This window comes from Stegodyphus dumicola, chromosome 2 (genome assembly GCF_044657685.1).
Source record: "Stegodyphus dumicola isolate Sdum_Otavi_A_Nest chromosome 2, ASM4465768v1".
Lineage (NCBI taxonomy): Eukaryota > Metazoa > Arthropoda > Arachnida > Araneae > Eresidae > Stegodyphus > Stegodyphus dumicola.
In genome coordinates, this window is record NC_140769.1 from 233,134,223 (window position 1) to 233,156,382 (window position 22,160).

Sequence of the window (22,160 nt, forward strand, 5' to 3'; positions counted from 1 at the left end):
TATTTTTTAATTAAAAATAGAAGACCCCACTGTTTTCTCTAAATACTAATATATCCACCTGATGGGCAAATCCACTTAACCTGACCGATATATTCATTCATCAGTAGCTAAGGGATGCTCTGGCAGTTGCTTATAAAGGCATCCGTTTCTTACATAAGGTAATTGTGGTTTGTGAACTGCATTAATACATTTCATCAGACATGAAAAATTAAAACCACAGTCCATTACATACAAAAAAAGAAACACAAATAATAATAATTATATATGAAAAAATTATGAGGTAGGAGTCTTCAAAGTTTATTTTATATGTGGAGGGTAAAAGGAACAATTATTATACAGAGTTAATAATAGTCCTCTCTTTCTAAACCGGTACTCCCTCATCATACTGTATACTTTATTTTCAATTATTCACTCCATAATTATAACATTCAATCACCATAACATGAAATTATACCCATTTCACTTATTAATTACATTATAATCATTCAATTTCATCACAATTATTCAGCTTTTAAATTATTGCAGCCTTTAATATTCATTACGATAATGCTAAATATTACATTTTCTGTGTTTCCTATATTATTAATCAAGACATTTTTTTATCATTTTGCATGCTTGTATTCTAAACTATTTAAGCTGCATTCTATTTTACTTATTATTAATTATAAAATTCTTAATATTATTTCGAGCATTTTAAAAATAACTCAAAAAGTAATTTAATCACATCAGAATTTAATAATCTTCCTTGGGAAAAATATTAAATTAAAAAAAATTCTAATTAATTATAAAATTTATATTTTTATGCCATAAATTTAATTTTTGATTTTTCTTAAAAAAAGGAAATACTTTTAATACAATACAAGAAGAAACAGCATTATGCATTCAGATTTTCAGTATAATAATATTAATAAGCAATTTCGATATGATATTTCCAGCTGCACTTGCAGCACATTGTTATTATTTAAGCATTGGTGGAATCATTTATATTACATAAATTTAGATATTTAATATGCTTTCACGAAGTTCGGATAGGCACCCGTGTTTGAAGGGAGAAATGACCTTGGCTTAATTGAAAATACTTTTAATGACCACTCAACTGCGCACTTGATATCAATTAGGGAACGTTCCTATCCTTATTACTCGCTGGTTACTTAGACAACACTTTTTTTTTGATTCACTTCTAAATACTGAAGAGGTTGCCGATATAAATTCGCAACTGCTATGAATTGCAATAAATTCCACATTGCGTTTTCGCTAGACGTTAGAACTTTTGAACATTAGATATTTTTCCATTGGGGGTCGAAACAGGTCCTAGTCCTCAAATGTTAAAATATAAATCACAATAATGAAAATTAGTTATGAAATTTTGAAATCTGTTGTGATTATTAAAAATAAGTAATGGGTGTAGACAAGTTTTATAACTGTGAGAGTGTGCGACAAGGTTTGAAAAGCCTTTCCTGAAAAAATATAATTATGTGGACTCTAAAACACAAAGACCTTTGGATGGAAAATTTTGATAGGACTCTAAAATATTATGAAAGCTTTTATTTTTCAGTTATTTAAACAACTATTTTGGACAAAATTTTATGATTTGTATTTTTCAAATTACTTCTCTTCCTTTTCTAATGCTTTAGCGCTTTATCTCTTAAAAAGGCTTTTCTCTCGCCAAACATTTTTCTCTTTGAAGGCGGAGAGAACATGTAAATGAAAATTATAATTTAAATTATCAATAGCCTCGTAAATACTCATTTTAAATTTGGGTATTTCTTCTCTCTCTTATAAAAATAGCAATAACTATTTCTGAACTGAGTCATTTTTATCTCAGCCCATATCACGTGACTTGCATAACGTTGGTGACGTAGCAAAGTCGGAACTTCACCGAAACTTTCTCTTAATAACCTGCCATACTGGAATTAACTGCGTATTTTTGATTCTACCTGTGTCCACGCTGAGACGTTGCCTCTCTGCTGTCTTCCTGTGGCAAGAATATCAGAAATGTAAATGTTCTTCAATAGGCGGAATAGAGTGCCAAGTGAACTGTGGTTGCAAACGGCAATTGAAATGAAGATAAATATTTAATCTTCTGCTGTTGCAGAGTTTGCTTTTCAATATGCATCAATATTCTACGCCATCATTATTTCGAAGTGCTTTATTACATACACACATACACACACACATACAAACATATGTTACGGTGAAACACCGAAATCTGGAGAATGTCGACTTTCACCAGTGAATGTCAACATTCACATAGTCTCTCGGTGTATGTCCGAAATATTTTCCAAATACTCTTATTTCTGACTTACACCGGTCAATGTCGACATGCACGAACATATAACAATATTATATTTTCGTCTCCGTAATTCAGTCGCGAATAAACGCACTTGAAACTTGAAATAACAACTTGAGAACATGAGAACCTAAAACACACAATACATTCAAAATGGGAAAGGAAAAGAATAGAAGTTAAAAACTTAATTATACAGTACGTTCTAAATGAGAAAATAAAATAACAGTAATAAAAAACTTACTAAATTATGTGATTCAAATCTTATTTATTGCAACAACTTAAACTATTATGGCACTTTATAACCTCTCTTTTCGACTTTCACCAGAGCATATCTGTGATTGTCGACATACACCGGTGACAGTCCGAATATACAAGAATGTAGTGCAATATTCGATCTTTCACTGACGTATTTGGTGAATGTTGACATTCTCCGGTGAAAGTCGACATTCTACAATTTCGGTCTTGCACGGTAACATATGTTTATATATATTACCAATTTAGATTATTAATATATATTATCAAATTATTATAATTTGCATATATAACTGTGAAAATATGAACTTTTATTTTGTTAACATAAATTTTATATGAAACATTTTGAGCTTTTAAAGTCACATCTGTTCTTCCTTAAGAATGTTTTATACTACATTTGATAAAACTATGCTATGTATGCGTTTTGTTAATGTTATAGTATACATCAAATTAGCACATAAAGCGAAATATTATCTTAAAAGACTTATCTTATCTAATCTTATCTTGAAAGTGACATTAGAGCAAATCCATGAATTTTATCGCGGCGAAGAGGCAAGCTTTGCGCCTATCATACGCAAAGGTTTGGTTCACGTCTTATGGATAATATAAGTGATAATACGAATCAGCTAAACTTGATCACAATTTTGAAGGAGAATATCCTGAGAGAGAAAGATACTATACAATTACGACTATCCATGCCTTCTCCAGGATTCAAACACAGATCCAAAGCTATGGAAGGCAGCTTCTCTACGGCTATGCCAGCAGGATCGCAACTGTATATCCTATTGATGAAATTTAAGATATATTTAATTTGTAGTATACCAAAACCATATGAACTTTTGCGGCATTATTGTAATTAATATCTGGTACATTTGGGACAGAAAAGTTTGGTTTACTTCTCCGTAAATAATTTTCAAATTAAAAAGTCAGTATAGTTTTAACCAACTGAAAAGCCATCATAAAAGTAAACTAAATATAATTTGTTAATTAATAAAAATTAAATTCTGTAATTTACTCTTGGAAATCTTGATTAGGCCACTGCTCTGATTCTTTAACATATATGACACTGCCTGTTGAACATATTTTTACACATGAAAGATAAACCTTAAATTACTGTTACTAGACCAGAAAATAAACTCACTTAGGAATTCAGTTGAATGAATTTAGAGTTGCATAGAAATATCATTCAAATCATAAAATACATCTTGACAATTGCTTGGTTGTGATGTGAAACGCTATGATATTGAAAATCTTAAAACATTAAACTCTCCTTGGTGCAAACAATAAGAAAATTTATCTGTCTTTTAAATCAGCAGTCGCCAACCGGTAGTCCACGGACCACTGGTGGTCCGTGAAAACTTTTTGATGGTTGAAAATTGGAAAAATTGGGATATTATTCATATTTTTATAAAGATTGAGTTTAAAAAATAACGAGTAACAAAACCTTTAATGGAATATGGACTATACTTTTTTTTAAATTCATAAATACTACTTTCAGCGAAATTCCTTCTCAATTTAGCGACTTTTTAGCTACTTTTGCAGGTGTATCTAGCGACATTTGAAGGTGGGAGTTGGCATGAACTTTTATTTTGAACTTTTATTTTGTTAAAATAAATGTTATCAATAATATATGCTGCTGTTATCAATAATAGCGCGAACTGGAATTCTCTTTCCTTTTGAATTACAGACATATGCTATAGTGGTCGTTAATAACACAGTTTTTCTCCGTGTCAAAAGGCATCTTGATGGATTTTTTATGAGAACCATCTGCATTCTTGTTTATAATTGCATCACTGGAAGTTCCCGTTTTTGTTTTGTCTAACTGTTGATCGATGGCGTCATTGCTGAGTAAGCGATGAGTACTAAGTTAACAATAATTAAAAATTGGCGGCATAACACTGTCAGTTTATTGATATTGCTTTGCGTTTGTAGGTTTGTTCTTGCTTTTCGTGGAATCCTTTTCAGTGATATGGAAATCTAAAGCTTGCTGATTATTATTATATAAATGTATTCACCGTTTTTTTAAAAAAATCGTATTAGCGGTCCGCCAAATATAAAATTATATATGTAGTGGTCCGTGAAGTTCTAAGGGTTGACGACCGCTGTTTTAAATGAAAATGAAGAGGCAATTGACTTTTGTTTTACTTTGCTCATTTGTATAGTGAGTGACTTATACTATAAAATAAGTATTCATAAAAGCATTGAAAAGAAATTTCATACATTTATGGAAAGACTAATTTCAATTTGGTTTGTTGGTTTTCTTTTGCTAATCAGTCTTTTTCAATTTAGGGTCAGTTTTAAAAATCAGAGCATTCTGTGGACCCTTTTATTCCTATACTTTTGAAAGCAATTTTTTTACATATATATTTTACCAATTTACGTATACTTTTAAAATAGAAATAATTAAAGTTAATTTTGTATTCATAATGAAGTTAATTAAGAAAATTTTTATTAGCTTTTATTAATTTAAGTCTGTTATGATAATTTGGAAAATCTTGATCTTACTCGTATTAACCAAAAATTTAAAAAAAAATATATTGGTATACATAATAATAAGATGGATGGACCTGCCAATTCTTGCATAGCTGTTGTATGTTTGGATGCATGCATTACAGTCATAGTCAATAAATCCCTCTTTTGCCACGACCAGAATGGGAAGTCCATAGGTAGGGTAAACGGTAATAAATTTCATAAACTGTTAAACCTCGTAAGCCAAAAGTGATAGACGATTTCCATGTGTAATTTCCACACTTTGAGATTTTCAGCTCTAGTTGGATATACATAATTAATTTGATTTTTTATCTTTAGTCTTGTTTGAAAATCTAAGAGGACTACAACGGCAGATTTAGAGGACCACCTGTGGTTCCCGGACCATAGACTGAAAAACGCTATTCTAAGTGTTTTAAAAAAACGTATATAATGATTAAAATGTGATTTTATTGTTATTACAACTGAGCAATTTTTAATAAAATCTGGATAACTTTAAAGATGTCTATGTTATTACCATGCTATTTAAGCTGTCCACTTAATGAAGGGACTGGTGAGGAGGGGACTCAAGTGCTAAATACAAGTGATGACGAATTATCATCAAAGGCATTTTAGATTGGGACCACTTGAAAAATCTGTTAGGTTTTTAGAGGCGAAAAAGCACGAAAAATCAGCAATGTCTTCGCCATGATTCGAATTCTGGACCTTCTGATTGCCAACCGTGTGTGATTTCATTTACACCACAAAGAAACACGGTGAGAAAGGAGAACATTCATTTTAATTTTAACTATAACTACCCTGTTTATTTAATAATTCAACTATTCTCTAAGCATTTATTCATTTCTGAAAGAGCTTCATATCCCAGTGCACTTAAATCTAAACATTTAACATTAAATAAATGAGATCGTGACTTTCAGCAATATATTCTTACTCTGGAGAGTTACATTGAGATGCATGTAATTCACGACAGACATAGTTGTTTGCTTGCCAGAAACATCCAGATGATTAAAACCCTTAGGACATCAGACTTCAGCAGTGATACCTAATTAGATGACAGTGACATAACGAGTTACTACTTTTTAAATCTCTAACCACTTTTAGTTAGCAGATATTACTAAATCTCCTTTTTGCCTCTTCACAAGAAAAGTTCTTATTTCCCAAAAGCGTACATTACAAAGGTTTTAAGATTATACGTAAATGTTTATAAAACTAGTAATTTTATAAGTAAATTACTAAATACTAGTAATTTTACTAGTTATAAAACTAGTAATTTTGATTACGCTTAAAAATAAATATAAATGCAAGTATTATGTATTTTAAAGCAACTGTTTCCACTATTATAAGTTATACTGGCGTTTTCATTTCAGTGCATAAATTTGATTAACCTCATAACGATAGTAACGTGTTAACAGTAACTTTGGTTTTAGCTTTGATATCAACTAAAGTTTAGTGCTAATTACTTATGGCTAATGGGGTGATGTTTGAAGACAGAGCCAGACGTTAAAAAAAGGCATTCAAAATTTTGCATTTCATCTCAGAGTTTTGTTAGCACTATATTTCAAAGTCATCTAACATTTTTCATTTTAAAATGTATATAAACACGAGTCAGGGTATGAAATGTCTTTTGTTATACCCAGTTCTGTACAAAAGGTAGTTTGTTCAATAAGAATACACCAGAATCAAATGGAATGAACCGATTCTAAGATTAAAGTACGTCCTATCACTGATACATAACACTCACCAAGAACCTCCAATGACAAGACGACCTCATTACGAGAATCACCAGACAGGACAGAGTACTCACTTCCGAGTATAGCTTGTGAGTGAGATGTTAAAACGTACCACCAAGATCTGCTTAAGCGCCCCTTTCCATATTGGGAGGCCACTCGCAGCTTGGTGACAGGCTCGCCGCTCGGGAAATGTTGCAGCCCATTCATCGCACTGAGGTCGATTCCCAGAGGGGTCCATTAAAGATACATCAACACCAAATGTAATTTAACGATGCCAAGACTAAAGTACGTCTTATCCCCAGCATGTGACTCTCACCCAAACCTGCTTTGATAAGACAACCCCATTACGAATATCGTTAGCCAGTACAGAGTATTACTAGAGTACAGCCAGTACTACAGAGTACAGCTTTTGTGAGTGTGATATTAAATTGCTCATGCTCCCTATGGTAGGTCACTTGCATCTTGGTGGCGGGCTCGTTAGCCGTTTCCCCTTCCTTAGTTTCTGAGGCAAAATGATTAACAAAACTTTTTGTATGAGTATATCAAATCTGTATATCATGCAACCGAAAGCGTGCGTTTCTTGATGTAAATGTACCGTCCTGAACGTTATACTATCTTATTTAATTCGATAATGATCTTCAATATTCATTATTTCAAATTATTAATAAAATACATTCGAATCATCCTTTGAGGATCAGAGATGACGGTATAAGAAAAAATCTAATATTCAAATTTGAAGTTGCAGAAGCAATAAAACTGGCTGATGCGCTGAGAATGCGGACCTGACACTTGCTAGAGTGGAGGGTTGTCAAACTTCTAAATACCAGTAAATATTAAAACAATTATAATATTCCGAACTGACAATTAGAATTAGAGCACTATTCCAAAACCTTTCCCTCTTCAACATCTCAAATGATTGGATAACATCGCATAATATGTATACATTCTTTGAATGACCTAATACCAAATCACAAGATATTGACAAAACTCCATTTTCCATTTTAAGTGGTACAACTGAAATGTAGTGAGTTTTCGTAGGCATAGTACCTTGATATTCCCCTTAAGAAGAATGCAAAATCGCATACTTTCGAAGAGAGGTTTCCTGTCTGGTAGTTTGATAAGTCATATCCAGTGGTCAAACAGTACTCGAGAATGATATTAAAATTGATAAATGGATAAATAATGGATAAATGGATAAAATTAGCAACTCATCAACCTTGTGCTTGGCGCAAATTTAGTCTATTGACGAAATCTATGCCAAATACAAGATAGTTGCTTTGCTAATTTTATGTCTTATCTTGGCGTGTTTCTCTTCCGCTTTGCTAAATGGAAGCTACTATTTCCCCACCATATGATTCATTAAAAATTGTCCCCCCCAAAAAAAAGTTACTCTGACGAAAATGTGTAAAGTCCACGACTGTTTTATTTGTACTTGAAATATTTACAAAGTGAAATCTTTGAGCAATTTAATATAAACAAAAAGCAAAAATAGTTCAATGTAAAAATTAGCACAAATAAGAGGAAATTATTTCTGATTGCATTTTCGTAGAACCTAGTCAAACATTTTGAAAGAATTGTTGTTATGATAAGCGCACAGAAAATTATAGTCTTTCACTCAAAGTTAGAATATGATGTCGAACGAAGAATAGTGGGTTCAGAACAATGCCTTTCATACCTTCGATAGGAACAGAATGAATATTAAGCTATTTTACTGGATGATTATGCAAAAACATTTCAGAAACTGAAAGGCGAACAAGTGCAAGCAACAATTTTGGTTTGCGAAAAACAAAAATTGGCAATTTTACTCTGACAAGGGTGCGCAGATGAAGGTATTTTTGTTTCATAATGTAGTCTAACGACTTCCATCATCCTAAATTTTAAAAATCTGCGCTTTTTCCTACATAGGCAAAATCGAATTAACAAGAAGTTTTATATACAAAGACTCTATAATTGAGAATCATGTATTTCCGTGAAGGCTATTTAACTTACGACCTCTTGTGTTTGTATTTATTATTATACTGCAACTAGAAAGAACTAGCTCACACTTAATGTCCTGGCTTCGTAATATATAGTTCTGTGCTATGTTTACCAAATTTTAGTAGTTTCATATCTATTGCTTGAATTTTATTTGGATATTCAACAGAACTATCCTAATCTTTCATGAACAAATCTAGACAAGGAGCTGTTGTTTTTAGAATACTTTAAATATATCTTTTACTAATTATACCTTTTAAGCTAGTTATTACTGCATATAGATTTAAAAGACTGTAACGTCGTGTATGCTTAGCTACCATAAAATGACGGTGGCTAAACACGGTTAAGACGGTTAAGTTGTGACTCTTTGGTGAATTATCACCAAGTCCTTTAAAGTACTTCAAAGTCAGTGGAAGGATGTAAGAAACCCTTTATTAGTGAACCCTTAATTTGTGATTACAAAAGCCAACACTTTTGGCTTAAATGAAAAGTTAATGAATACCTTAAAACTAATGAAGTTAAGTATAGCGTAACGGCTTCACAGGTTAACTACGCGCAAGTTGGCTCCGACTCAGAATCGGCGTAAACAAGTCTACTGGCAAGAATAACTCAACGTCGTAGAATACTAATCGCTAGAGAATCAGATAGCAACGTGGTGTTTAAGCAGGCTGAAAACGTTCTGATTTCACCCTTCCACACCTTCTTTTACATATTTTCTTTCTTATAGCTAATTTGAATATTGCGCGTGCTAGAAAACTGCATTCTGGCAGCGAAATGAGAATTGAAAGAAAAAGTACTTCAGCTTAAAATAACGGGTTACAAAATTAAATGATACTCTGCAAGATAATTTAATTTTCTCTTATTTTCCAATTTACAACAGGAATCTATGTAAAAATGCATTGAAGTTGAGATACTTTTCTTCAGTTTCAGAAACATTTAATTATTTTTCAGATGCCGCTTCGCAAAAATATTGTAAATACACAGGAAACAATTCTTGCAAATGAAATAAACAAATCAAAACATCTGATACATTAGGAACGACCTTCCTGGGGTTAATTCACCTCATTTGATGCAACAACGATTGTCATTAACGCCGTATTTAATTATATCTCTTTGCAGATCCTAATGACTGGCTAAAGCAAGCAAGCACATAATTATCTTAACTTGCCCATTAAAATGATAAATAAAAGACCCAGGTCGTGTCTCCTTGAGTGGTGTGTTGGAAACAGCGAAATAAATATGGTCTGAATAAATATCAAAAGCACTGCGTGCTTGTAACCGTTAAAACTTGTATTTAAAGCTTATTGTTCCAGGATCTCATTATATGAACAAATGCGAAATGAAATTTGAGAATTCATTCTTTGTCAAAGTAAATATAACAGTTGTGCAACTGGCATTCTATGAAACTGAACCAACGAATCAATAATAACACTTATATTTCACTGCTGGTACAATGAATGACATGCACACTGAGTAAAAAGATTCGTTATTTGTTGCCTCTTAAATTTATAATACTGTTTCGATATGAAGCATAGAATTTGTTCAAATGATATAAATTCAATACAAATAACTAACTGGAAACCTTATATTTGGAATTAAAAAGATAAGATGGATGTAAAGGATTGGATAACAGTATCTACTCCATAACTAAACAGTATATATGAGACTACTAAAATCATTAAATCAATAAAGCAGAGTGACATAGAAAAAAATGGTACTAAGAATTGCGGATCAAAAATGAAAACAGAGAATATAATCAAGGAAAAGGATTTGAAAGACCTGTAATCCTAATTTACTGCGTTTTAACAGATTAGAAAATTAAAACGATACTCTACAAGATATAAATTTATTAGTCCAAAGGGGCTTTGTCCTTGAAGGACTTCGTTTTACGTTTACATTGGATCACTATAAATGTCCGTTTCACTTTTCAAACTGCTGCCACCAAAAGTTAGAGTCCTGTATTATATTTGAAGAAATTAAATAATGAAAAGTCTGCACGAATGTATGAGTATTTCTCGCATTGTGATAAAACAACGGTACATAGAGCCTTCGAATCTTGAATGATGTAATCCTCTTACGAATATGGGCATGTGGAAGACCAATTTTCAAATTTGGAATTTGTTTTATTATCGATTTAATATTTTCTAAAACTTTAACGAATTTTTGATTAACAAACTCAAGTATTTAAAAGCGAGCAATGGCAACACTTTGAGTGTGAGGGGATCTTTTTATTTCCAGCGCGCGGAACTGTGTGACGGAAATTCTAAAGATGTGTTCATTTTAAAATTATTTTGCGACATTGCTATTGAACTGAATTTTATGGTTTAAGCGCAAAGAACCTGATATTTAAAAAATAAAGGTAACACACAAAACGTTAAAAAACGCCCCTTTGGACGTAATTTAAAATTTGAAACCTTTCAGATTTTTTTAAAAATTTTATTTTACTTTCCAATTTACAATAGAAATATATATTGTAAAAATAAATTTCTATTGTAAAATTAACTATTAAAAGATAGAAAAATTAAAGAAATACAATGAAATTGAGATACTTTGTGAAAGCAATTGCTACCAAATTTGAATTAACATCACCTAAATCTACGTACTTATTTGATAACACAAGCCTGTAAAAATAAAACTTGCGTCATAAATTGGAGTAAAACTGTTATTTGATACTACATTTAATATGTCAAGAAGTACACAATTTTATATGTCGGTGGCATTAAGTCATAATAATGAAAAGATGCTCTCAATTAATGAAGTTAGATCCTATCATTAAGTTATCATCAATAGAAAAAGCTCCAGAGAGTCTAGACCAATTAATTATTAAACAAGTTATGTATAATAATATCCTGTATTTTTCTTTTTAAATTTATGGAGTTTTAAGGTATTAGTTAACAAAGGTTTTAAATTCAAAACATTAATTATATTTTTAGTACACATGTAATTGTTGAATTAAAATAAAATGATAGTTTGATATGGCAGGACATTTTATACCCACTTAAAAATTGATTTTAATTATGAGTTAACATGATTTAAGTGAACAAAGCTAGCAGTTAAGTGAACGGTCATTAGGAAAGCTTCCGAAGATGTTATGTTCTGCCGTTTCAAATAACAGGAGAATAAAATAATTGTTAACAGAAATAACAGAATACTAAAAGGTGATGATGAAAAGAAAATAATTAAAGGGAGAAAAGGCTAAAAATAATCGAACTATAGCATATAGAGCAGTATGAAAGGTATTACTGCAGAACACAATCACAAAACATCAAAAAAAAAGCATAGTATAAGCACAAACAACTGTATGACTGTACTAAGGAAAGCAAACTATTCCAGTGCAATAGATAATATGAAAACGATAAATGTTCATTTCAAATGGGAAAACATCATTAGAGTTCGAAGAAATAATGAAAAGTTAAATAAATGCTTTGACTACAACCAATATGAAAACTGAATCCTGATTCATACAAAAATTTAAAAATTCCTAAAACAGTACGAAATATAATACAGTAAATATAATGCAGTAAATAATGTGCTGATACATGAGACAGTTAGACATTACAAAGAACATAATGGGCTTGCTGGGCATCCCGGTTTGATCAGAATTCTCACAGTTTGAAGGTATAGTCCAGTTTGACATTTTGCCCTTGTTATTTGTTAAAAATTTTAAAATGTCAAATATAGATCCATCAAAATAATTTTGATGCACCTCTGCGCAATTATACTGTATGCCACTGTTCATGGATGGCGCCATGCGCAAAGCGTAATTATTTGTTTTGCATTGTGGTGTTATATACGAAGGAAAATCACCATTTCATGGCTGTTCCTCTAAATGCCATATTTTATTTACTACTAGCTATATACTCACATTCTTAGTATACCTGTCTCCAACTTTACTGATGGTGTCTACTACTTCATTTTTTATATGCTTTGTTATTTTATACTCAAAATGAGTGACTAAAGTAAAAGACCAAAAACATAATTTTAATATTGTCTAAAATGAATCAAATTTTTCTAGACAATTTTAAAGATAAATTTGCTTGTTAGCTTTGCGGCAGCAGAGTTTCAGTGCCGAAAAAATATAACGTTGAATGTCAACTTTCAGACAATTTATGCCACCTTGAAGGAAACCTATTCACTTACATTTGAAAAGAAAGAAGAAAATAAATCAGCTAAATTCAAACATTTTCGCCCAGCAGTCATTTTTACTAAGTTGGTGGTAAAATGTAAAAATGCCATTAACTGGAGCCGACTGCTTTAATTAAAGGATTTCCTAATAAGCGTAAGCTTATGTTACCCGTTTGTGACTAGCAGCCTAGCAAACGTAAGCTTGAGCTAACTTAGCTTAAGCAGACTTACCTAGCAGTGTAATCTTATGTCAGCAGTTTGTAATTAGACAAGACTAGCAGTTTGTGTCAAAAGTACAAGACTAGCAGATAACGCCATCATAAAACAATTACATGCATACAAAGACATGGAAACTCAGTTAAAACGTGACTTGGAAATATCTGACTGGCCCTCATTACAATTTGACTAGTTTTAAAGTATATCAGACACTGCGCAGTTATCAGTTATGATGAGAATAGTATTTAATAATTTTTGTAGAAGAAGACCTACTGAAAATATTGCTTATGAAAGGACGAACCAGAGGTGATAATATTCACAACATATTTACAGTATATGCAATGTCGACAGATGTATCTCTACACAAGCTGTTGGAAATAAGTATTGATGAAGCACTAGCAATGGGTGGTAATATTAATTGATTTTTCCCCTCTGCAAGGAAAGTAACTCATTTCCAAACTTTACGTATATCTCTTCATCATCTACCAAGAAGCTTTGTGCGGTAAAATATTGCTCTTCGAACTCATCATGAAAAAGTTACAAAAATAGTAAATTTTATTTGAGTAGCCTCTTTGCAGCACAGGAAAGTCCTGAAAATCTTGATTTCATTCGGCACGTTGGCTCAATGTTCTTGCAAGTGTTCTTGCAAGAGTTCTAAATTTAACTGAAGAAGTATAAAATTATCTCATTACCCGAAATCAAAATTTTGCTGAAATAACGGGGTTTCGCTAGTGGTTGGATTTAAATTTTCTCACATAATTGAGATATTGGTTATTTAAAATTTTTGCTGGAAGGAAAAGAAAAATATATAGTTTTAATAACAGAGTTTGTTAACTCAGCTTATGTTTACTAAGCTTATGTTTTGGATATTGCATCTGTAGATGAAAACACTAGTATATTCCCTGAATATGAAACAAATGACACGCGAAGCAGAAATGCACTTGTCCTCATTTGTTATCAACCTTCAATTACTTCAGGATTAGTTTGAAAAACGATTTCAACAGTTTAATACTATCAAACCAATGGCCACGTTTTTCATCAACCCTTATACCTGGCAAGTAAACATAACTGAAATATATGCATATATTGCAAAATTTGTTCAAGAAAGAGTAGAAGAACTGGAGCTATAAATTTTGAATCTTAATACGATTTTGTCCTAAACTCCAATGTATCCAGTGAGAATTTCTCGTATATACTTGACAGAAACAAAAGTTTTATTCTTGAAAAGAGAATTACAGAAGATAAAACTGTTTTGGGTTCCACATACTTGTATGAATCATTGTTTTCAACAATGAATGTTAAAAATCAAAGTATATTAACCGCTATTACTCGGAAACGAGTCGGTTCCTTAAAGCAATAGAAAGATTTATCTCTGCTATAGACACACAAGGCGAAAGCATACTTTATCAAAAATTGTCTTGTTTATTTTTCCAGGATATTTTATTTAAAATTTTCTTGTTTTTTTTCCAGGGCTTGCCACAACAAAAGTTACTCGCCTTGTCTTTCACGGAATCAAAATAAACAGAAGTATTATTTCTGAAACGAGATCGCTACATAACATATCTTGAAAACGCACTTTTACTCAAGTTATAATTAAAATTATCTTCTAATGCATCGAATGTTACTTATTTAAATATAATTTTTGTCCAAATTATTTATCAGTACACTTTATGATCACTAAAACAATTTATGAAATTCAGTCAGCTTAGCATTCTTTCAAACATACAGTTTGTTAATTCTAGCTAGAATGGAAATATTTTTAAACCATTCGAATGTATAATTTTCCACACTTTAACATACTGACAAAGTGGTATGTAAATACTGCTATAAAAACAAGAAAAGGTCTTACACTGAAGAAAAATGTCATATTTAAAATGGAATAATTTTTTCAGCTTCATATCAGTTATTGGTATGTGCTCATCAAATGGACGAACTACTTGAATATTTAAAAACAGAGCACAATTTTATTTTGTGGTTGCTATCTTCACAATCATGTTTTACATCTGAAGTTAGTTCACATACTGAATCTCAGTATCGGAAATATTTTTGAGAGATTTGAAATATCTGAAAAAGAAATATACTACATTTTTATCTTCATAAAATAAAAGGTATTTTGTGTTTCATGAAATATTTTATATATATTCTACGGAAAAGAAAATGCATACGTGTTATAAAATGAGAAAGATATATCTTTTTATTTGTGTTCGATCACAGAATATTCTTTCGAATACTAGAGAAATTTTTAGAATTTTTCACTCCTTATGAATGAAACAAAAGCATTTCATAGCAACGGAGGGTTTACCTCAGATAAAATATGCATAAATGGGGAAAAGTTGCCAACCGTAATTATTGTAACGTTTATTTTAAGTATCCAAAACAATTTTATTGAAAGCGCTGCGAAATATTTTGTTATGAGTTGTTTGTCTATTTAACTCTTAGCTCCTTCTGTTTTGTCACTGATTTCATACACACAAGTATGTTAAAATAGTACTCATGTATGTAAAATAGTTAATGTGAAAAGGAAATTTGTAAGCAAGTAGGAAAAACAACTTAATTGTGAGATATGATTGTACGATTGTTGTTAATCTATTTATCGTTTACTGTCTAAGAATTCCATTGTCGGAGTTAGTTTGACTTAAAGACATTTTATGGTAGTAAGCGCTTTAATTCTGTTTGATAATAAATCTGTAAGAGAGTAATCACTTAGAATACATCAGAGCTCCTCTTACCTGGAGTTATTAATTATGAAAATCAGATATTCCTTGCATTTAAGTTATGACGATTTATTATGGATTTGAAAGGAGAGGTATATATTAAAATTTCAGTAGTAAACGGACTTGATCCAAATTAACTTTGTTTATTCAGAAATTAAGCAGCAAGACATTAAATTATGAAGACTAAATTTTACAGGGCGGCCCGCGGCAGAGCGATAAAGTCGCTGAACACTGGTAGTTCGGTCTGAGGCTAGAATCTCGCGAACGTGCTGGCTGCATGGCCGTTTTCGTGGTGTTCCCCATGTGTAACGTGTATACGAGCCAGTTTCCCTAAGAAAGTCCTCCATGAAGGCATTCCTCCCTTTACGCAGATAGCCCTCGAGGCTTTGCCATAATCACACACACACACACACACACACACACACACATTACAGGGCGGCCCAACCGGGATAGTGGTTTAACTGCTAACCGAAAAACCCGGGTTCAATTTCCCGAAAAATCATGGTTAGTATTTATGCGATATGGGGACAATGCGGCGAGCCGAAATTTCTATTGAGAGGTTGGTGGTAGGGTAAGAGGGGTGGGAGACCCTCGGTGCTATACCCCCGTGGTGCTGTTCATCAAAATTGGAGGCAGAACTTAGCAAAGTCGGGCAGTCACCTGTATAGACTGCCACCTGTTCAAGGCTCTTGCTAACGACAGGCGCAGTCTTGGACGCATTGCCACAATGAATTTCGTAAGCTTGTTTTGATGCTGCTTTCGAGACGAGTGAGATAAGTCACAACACAACAACATAGTTTACAGTTTCTATTGGTTTGGAGACGCGGGTAATTCGAGCAGCTTAACTGCAGGAGGATTGAGAGCTGAAGTAGAACAATGGGCTATATGTAGAAAATAATCAAATTCCATACTTATATGAAAGAAAATATTATATCATTAAGAAACACTTTATGAAGGATTCAGAAACAAATAACGTTTGGTTCTAAAACACCTTTAGAAATTTTCCAGGCACTGTTAAAATTACATTTCGTCAAAAGAAGTGTTAAACATCCTTGAATTGATGTTAGAATCTAAGGAACTTAAAGGTAAAACAAGTGGCTTATTAAAGATAATATAAGCCCTTGGTAAGTAAATCTCAGTTACTTTCACAACACTTATTCTCAATTTAATCTTATATTAATATTATTAATAAAGATGACTCATTTGATTTCTCTACTTGCGTACATATTTTTCGAATGAGAGCTTTGCACTTTGGGGTCCATTGCCTATCTATCTAAAACCTCAAGGATATATTGGGCAAATGAGTGCATTTCACACATCTGTCTGACCATGAAACTGGAGACAGTAAATATGGCACAATATGTTTGGAGACTATATCACCTGTGCATGTGAGTTGAAAGCTTAAGATGATTTTACTGCCAAATGAGCATTAATCTCAAGAAATGAAACAGCTGTATAAGCCATTGCGAAACCTTTTGCAGTTATTTTCTCCTGCTCGTTTCTCGTCATAGCAAGTCACATCTCGATGCACTGAACTAATTATGTTCTTGGCTGGAAACTATTTCTATCCTGCAATAAGAGCATTAAGAATTGGTAAACGTATTATTACCTCTTTTCTGTTGATACAATACTGTTCTCTTATATCTTCTCTAGAGTAAATAGGATGGCCTTTTTTATTCCTGAGGACGAGGCTCGACCGCCGCTTCACCATCTCATCATCCGAGTCGTAGGTGATGGTGTCCGCCGAGAGGTCTACTTGCACGCTCTCGTCTACCAATGGACCACCACCACCCGCTGACTTCAGAGAGACTGGAGTCCCCCCGCGAGAGCTTAGGGTTAGCCGGGAGTTGGCCAACGACCCTCCAACTGCAAAGACAAGAAGAAATATAAAATTAGCTGCGGGGGAAAAAGGGTAATGTAATATTATAAATAAATATAAAAGAATTTGATTCATTAGATTTATATTAAGTGCATATGTAATGCAAAATTAGTCAAAGAAATACAGGAATGCAAAATAATATTATTATGTTATGTAAATGGAGAAACAAACTAACTACTGTTTCTTTCTTACTGCTACTATAATGATCAATGATACATTCAAATAGTTAACAAGGACACCGATACTTCTGTTACAATATTTCATTGCCCATTCTAAATCAGCACTTGTCAATTATTTTATTATCTCAGCGAAATCATAGAAACTTGGCGAATGACTGCACAAAAATCTTGATTCTCAACTAGTAATGTATCACAATATAAATAGCATAGTAATTATGGTATAAGGTATTTCTTCCGCCGCCTTGGCATGCCTTTGTAGTGTGGTGGTAAGCATGCTGGGCGCGTATCAAAAAAACCTAATGCCTCTACAATAATATCGTTATAAATTTATTTTAGTAATAGCATGATATAATAATGTTTTTTTATCAGTGTACCATGCTACTTTCAACAGAACTCTAATAAAATAAGGGTGTTTCCAAATGCAGAATTATATTTCAATATGAATTTATTCAATTAAGATGATTTTCAATCTGACTATGGCTTTATCGTTTACGCAAATTAAAACAAACTCAAAGGGGAAAATATTTACAATAAAACTTGACGTAATGTATGACAATGTATTTAAGACACGTTCACAAGCTTTTAACTTAGGTTGCTAACAAGTATATAAATATATCCCATGTGATTAAAAATCGAAAATGAAAACAGACAGATGTCTTCTTTTCAGTCTCTCATTTTTATTGCGCTCAGAAACTATCTACCAAAGAATGCTTTGAATTTTAACTTTTAGCTATTTAAATATTGCTGTTTTAACCACTAAATTAAGAAACTTGAGAGAAAAATTATAATTTATTTCCAACAATTAAATTTGAAGTTTTCACACGGTCTTATTTTTTGGCTTGATTTCCATCCCAAAAATGCCTCTAATTTAGAATTTATTAAAAAGCTAGTTAAGCTAAAGTAAAACTAAATATCATAATTATTTAATTGAAATTTATGGTGACTCAAAACAAGATTAGAACTTTTCTTGCCTATGCTATAAGGTTTTTCCTGCGCAGTCGATCATAGCTTTGATCCTTGCGCTTAGTGTGAAGAGGAATCAAAAAATATTCAGGCGACTGATTGATAACAGCAGTATAATATCTGAATTACCGGAGGCTGTATATGAGTTACGTACAGGGGAACCGAGACGAAAAGTCTTAAGTTAAAATGTCTACAATACATGTATTCGATACATAAAGAAGATTCATACAAAAAAAAGTTTTTAAAAAAATCTGAAAGGTTTCAGAGTTTAAATTACGTCCAAAGGGGCGTTTTTTTAACGTTTTTTGTGTTACCTGTATTTATTAAATATCATGTTCTTCGCACTTAAACCATAAACTTCAGTTCAATAGCAATGTCGCAAAATAATTTTAAAATGAGCCTATCTTTAGAATTTCCGATACACAGTTCCGCGCGCTGGCGCCAAAACGGTCCCCCCCCCCCCTCCGTAGACTGTTTCCATTGCTCGCTTTCAAATCGTTGAGTTTGTTACTCAAAAATTCCTTTTAAAGTTTTACAAAATATGAAATCGATAATAAAACAAATTTCAAATTTGGGCTTCCACATGCCCATATTCGCAGTAGGATTACGTCATTCAAAATTCGATGGCTCTATGTACCGTTGTTTTATCACAATGCGAGAAATATACATACATTTATGCAGATTTTTCGTTATTTAATTTCTTCAAATATAATACAGGACTCTGACATTTGGTGGCAACAGTTTGAAAAGTGAAAGGGACATTTATAGCGATTCAACGCAAAATCGGAAAACGAAAACAATAGTCCTTCAGGGACAAAGCCCCTTTGGACTAACAATGGAGAGTGAACAATGAAGTTTTATTTGTTCAATCACACTATTTCTACATGTGCCCTACGAGTAGTACAGAGAATGCTTAGCATCTGATATCCTTTAGCGCTGAAGAATGTGCACGGCAAAGTTGCGCGTTTTGGATTTATCGTCGGGTTTCACCTCATAAACAATTACACTTTACATGCATGAAGCTTTAAGAGCTTGCGTAGTACGTAGCACATCTTGCGTAGTTTGATTTGGGGACACCAAGCTCAATGACGCCATACGAACGAATTTCTTAGGATTTCTTGCAAATGTATATGAAAAATGCGATGAACACAGTCTCCTCTTGATGGCCCACTACCATGCCTTTTAGCACCAGATCCCGTCTATAGAAATGCTGCTTTCCACGTCTTGATTCTTTTGACATCGGGAGGGTTTATGTGATACGCTTCATGGAAACGTCGTTGAATTGCAGTAACGCACTCTAATCCTGCATATCACCACACGGTTTGTCGGTTTTCAGCATTCGTTGCCATTTTTCAATATTTTTTTTTTTTTTTTTTTGAAATTTTCAATTTTTTTGGTTTTTAGCATATCCAATAAAAATTAAATAAAAATTAATTACAATCAAAATGAACTTGATAGGACATTATAAATATAAATTTCCATAGCTAATCTTCCATCTCATATTTAACAAAATTGCCTGGGTTGTTAATTATGTTCATTATAAGTGTTTCAAATTGGAGCGTTTCGTCTTGGACAACCTGTATTTTTTAACGACGTAATGAAATCTTCAAATTTTGCGTTGAGTACTATTTTAAAGTCAACCACAAAATTTGGTCTCCCAAACTCTTAGTGTTAATTAGTTGCTAGTAATTTATAATATCGATACAAAAGCCAAAAATTTAGTAATTTACAACGTAGGAAGATAATATGGCCTCATTTCTAATCTATACTCTGTTACTTTAAAAACAAATTTCAAGGTTATTTTTCGCCATCCGACGTGACTCATAACCGAGAAACGACAGCTGCAGCAAACGATTTAGGCCGCCTATTTTTTTTCCGCTATTTCATTTTCGTTTAACATCTTACGCTTCATGGAAAGCAGGCGAACGAGCTTCATGAAAAACAACTGAACACTGAACTCGCAAATCATACTATAGAAATGATCCTGTGCAGTATGATCTTGCCTGGCTTGAACTGCAAACTCAAAAAGAAGTGAAGAAATCAAGTGCTATGCGATGATGACGACACCCGTTACGATCCATGGACATTATAAGAAATAGACCAACCCAAATGGGTTTTCCCCCTTGCCCTGGCGCATTCCCGGCTGTCACCTTGACCGCATCAGGAGGAGTAGGGACGACTTGCAGAAACTAGTTGGCTATTGCAACGCGTATAATTTTCAAGAAAAAGCTGGTGATAGTGCCTCCTTTCACAAATTAGAATTTTTAAATATTTTTTTAAAACTGAGATTGATTTTTAAAAATTTAGCATGTGTATCAAGCATAATTAATGTTCTAAATAATTATAAAGCTGTTGCATGCTTTCAGGTCTGGATATCTGTTTAGCTTTTCCATTGCTGTAAGAAACTTTTTATCTATTTCTTTTAAAAAATAATATTTTAAATCTGAACTTATAAAAAATTCAAACAAACAATTTTCTCTTACAATTTTTATGCTTTTTATTGGTGTAAATAAGTAAAAAAATACTAAAATTAAAAAAAAAAAAAATGGATTTTTGAACGTTTTTGTTTAAAATTCTTAATTGTTCTGATTTTTTTAAATTATATCTGAATATTATAGCATAATATTCTACAAAGGAGTTTTATTTCAATAATATTTCATATAATACATCATAGTGATAAACACTTTTAACACTTTAATAATTTTTATGCGTTTATTCTAGTGCTAAAAATTGTATTTAATTGTAATAATTAATTGTGCTAGTATTTTATAGTGATTATCATTTTAATTTATTTCTAGTTCTGCGTAAGTTTTCTTACTTATTGTGAGTTTATTTTATTAGCCAAAATGGGCGGCAGCTCAGAAAAGCTATTAGTTTCGAAACGGCATTTTACTTTGTTTCACTATAAATGGTTTCACTTTGCAAACTCTTGCCACCAAATATTATCGCCCTGTATTATATTTAAAGAAATTAAATAATGAAGAATCTGCATGAATGCATGTATGTTTCTCTCTCACTGTGAAAAAAACGACGGAATTTTGAATAACGTAATCCTCCACCCGAACATGGGCACCTGGACGGCCTAATTTCGAATTTGTTTTAATCCATTTCACATTTTGTAACTGAAGTTTTGATTAACAAACTCAACAAATTCAAAGCAAGCAATGACAACCCTGTACAGAAAATAACATTTTTATCTCCAGCGCGGAAATTCTAAAGATATGCCATTTTCAAATATTATGTGATATTGCTCTTGAATTGAATTTTATGTGGTTTACTTGCGAAGAACATGATATTTAATAAATAAAGGTAACACGCAAAACGTTACAAAAACCGCTCCTTTGGGCGTAA

The 22,160-nt window shown here is 32.3% G+C and overlaps 1 protein-coding gene across 1 annotated transcript in view; it reads right to left on the reverse strand.

Moving 5' to 3' along the window:
- Positions 1–17,938, reverse strand: part of LOC118194980 (uncharacterized) — a 237,792-nt gene extending 219,854 nt beyond the window's left edge. Inside the window, exons 1-2 of the mRNA XM_085810268.1 lie at positions 17,935–17,938; positions 17,398–17,684 (exon numbers count right to left, since the gene is read on the reverse strand). Of these exons, the coding sequence (XP_085666394.1) occupies positions 17,398–17,684; positions 17,935–17,938 (291 nt within the window). The remainder of the gene's footprint in view (positions 1–17,397; positions 17,685–17,934) is intronic.
- Between the last annotated feature and the right edge of the window lie 4,222 nt (positions 17,939–22,160).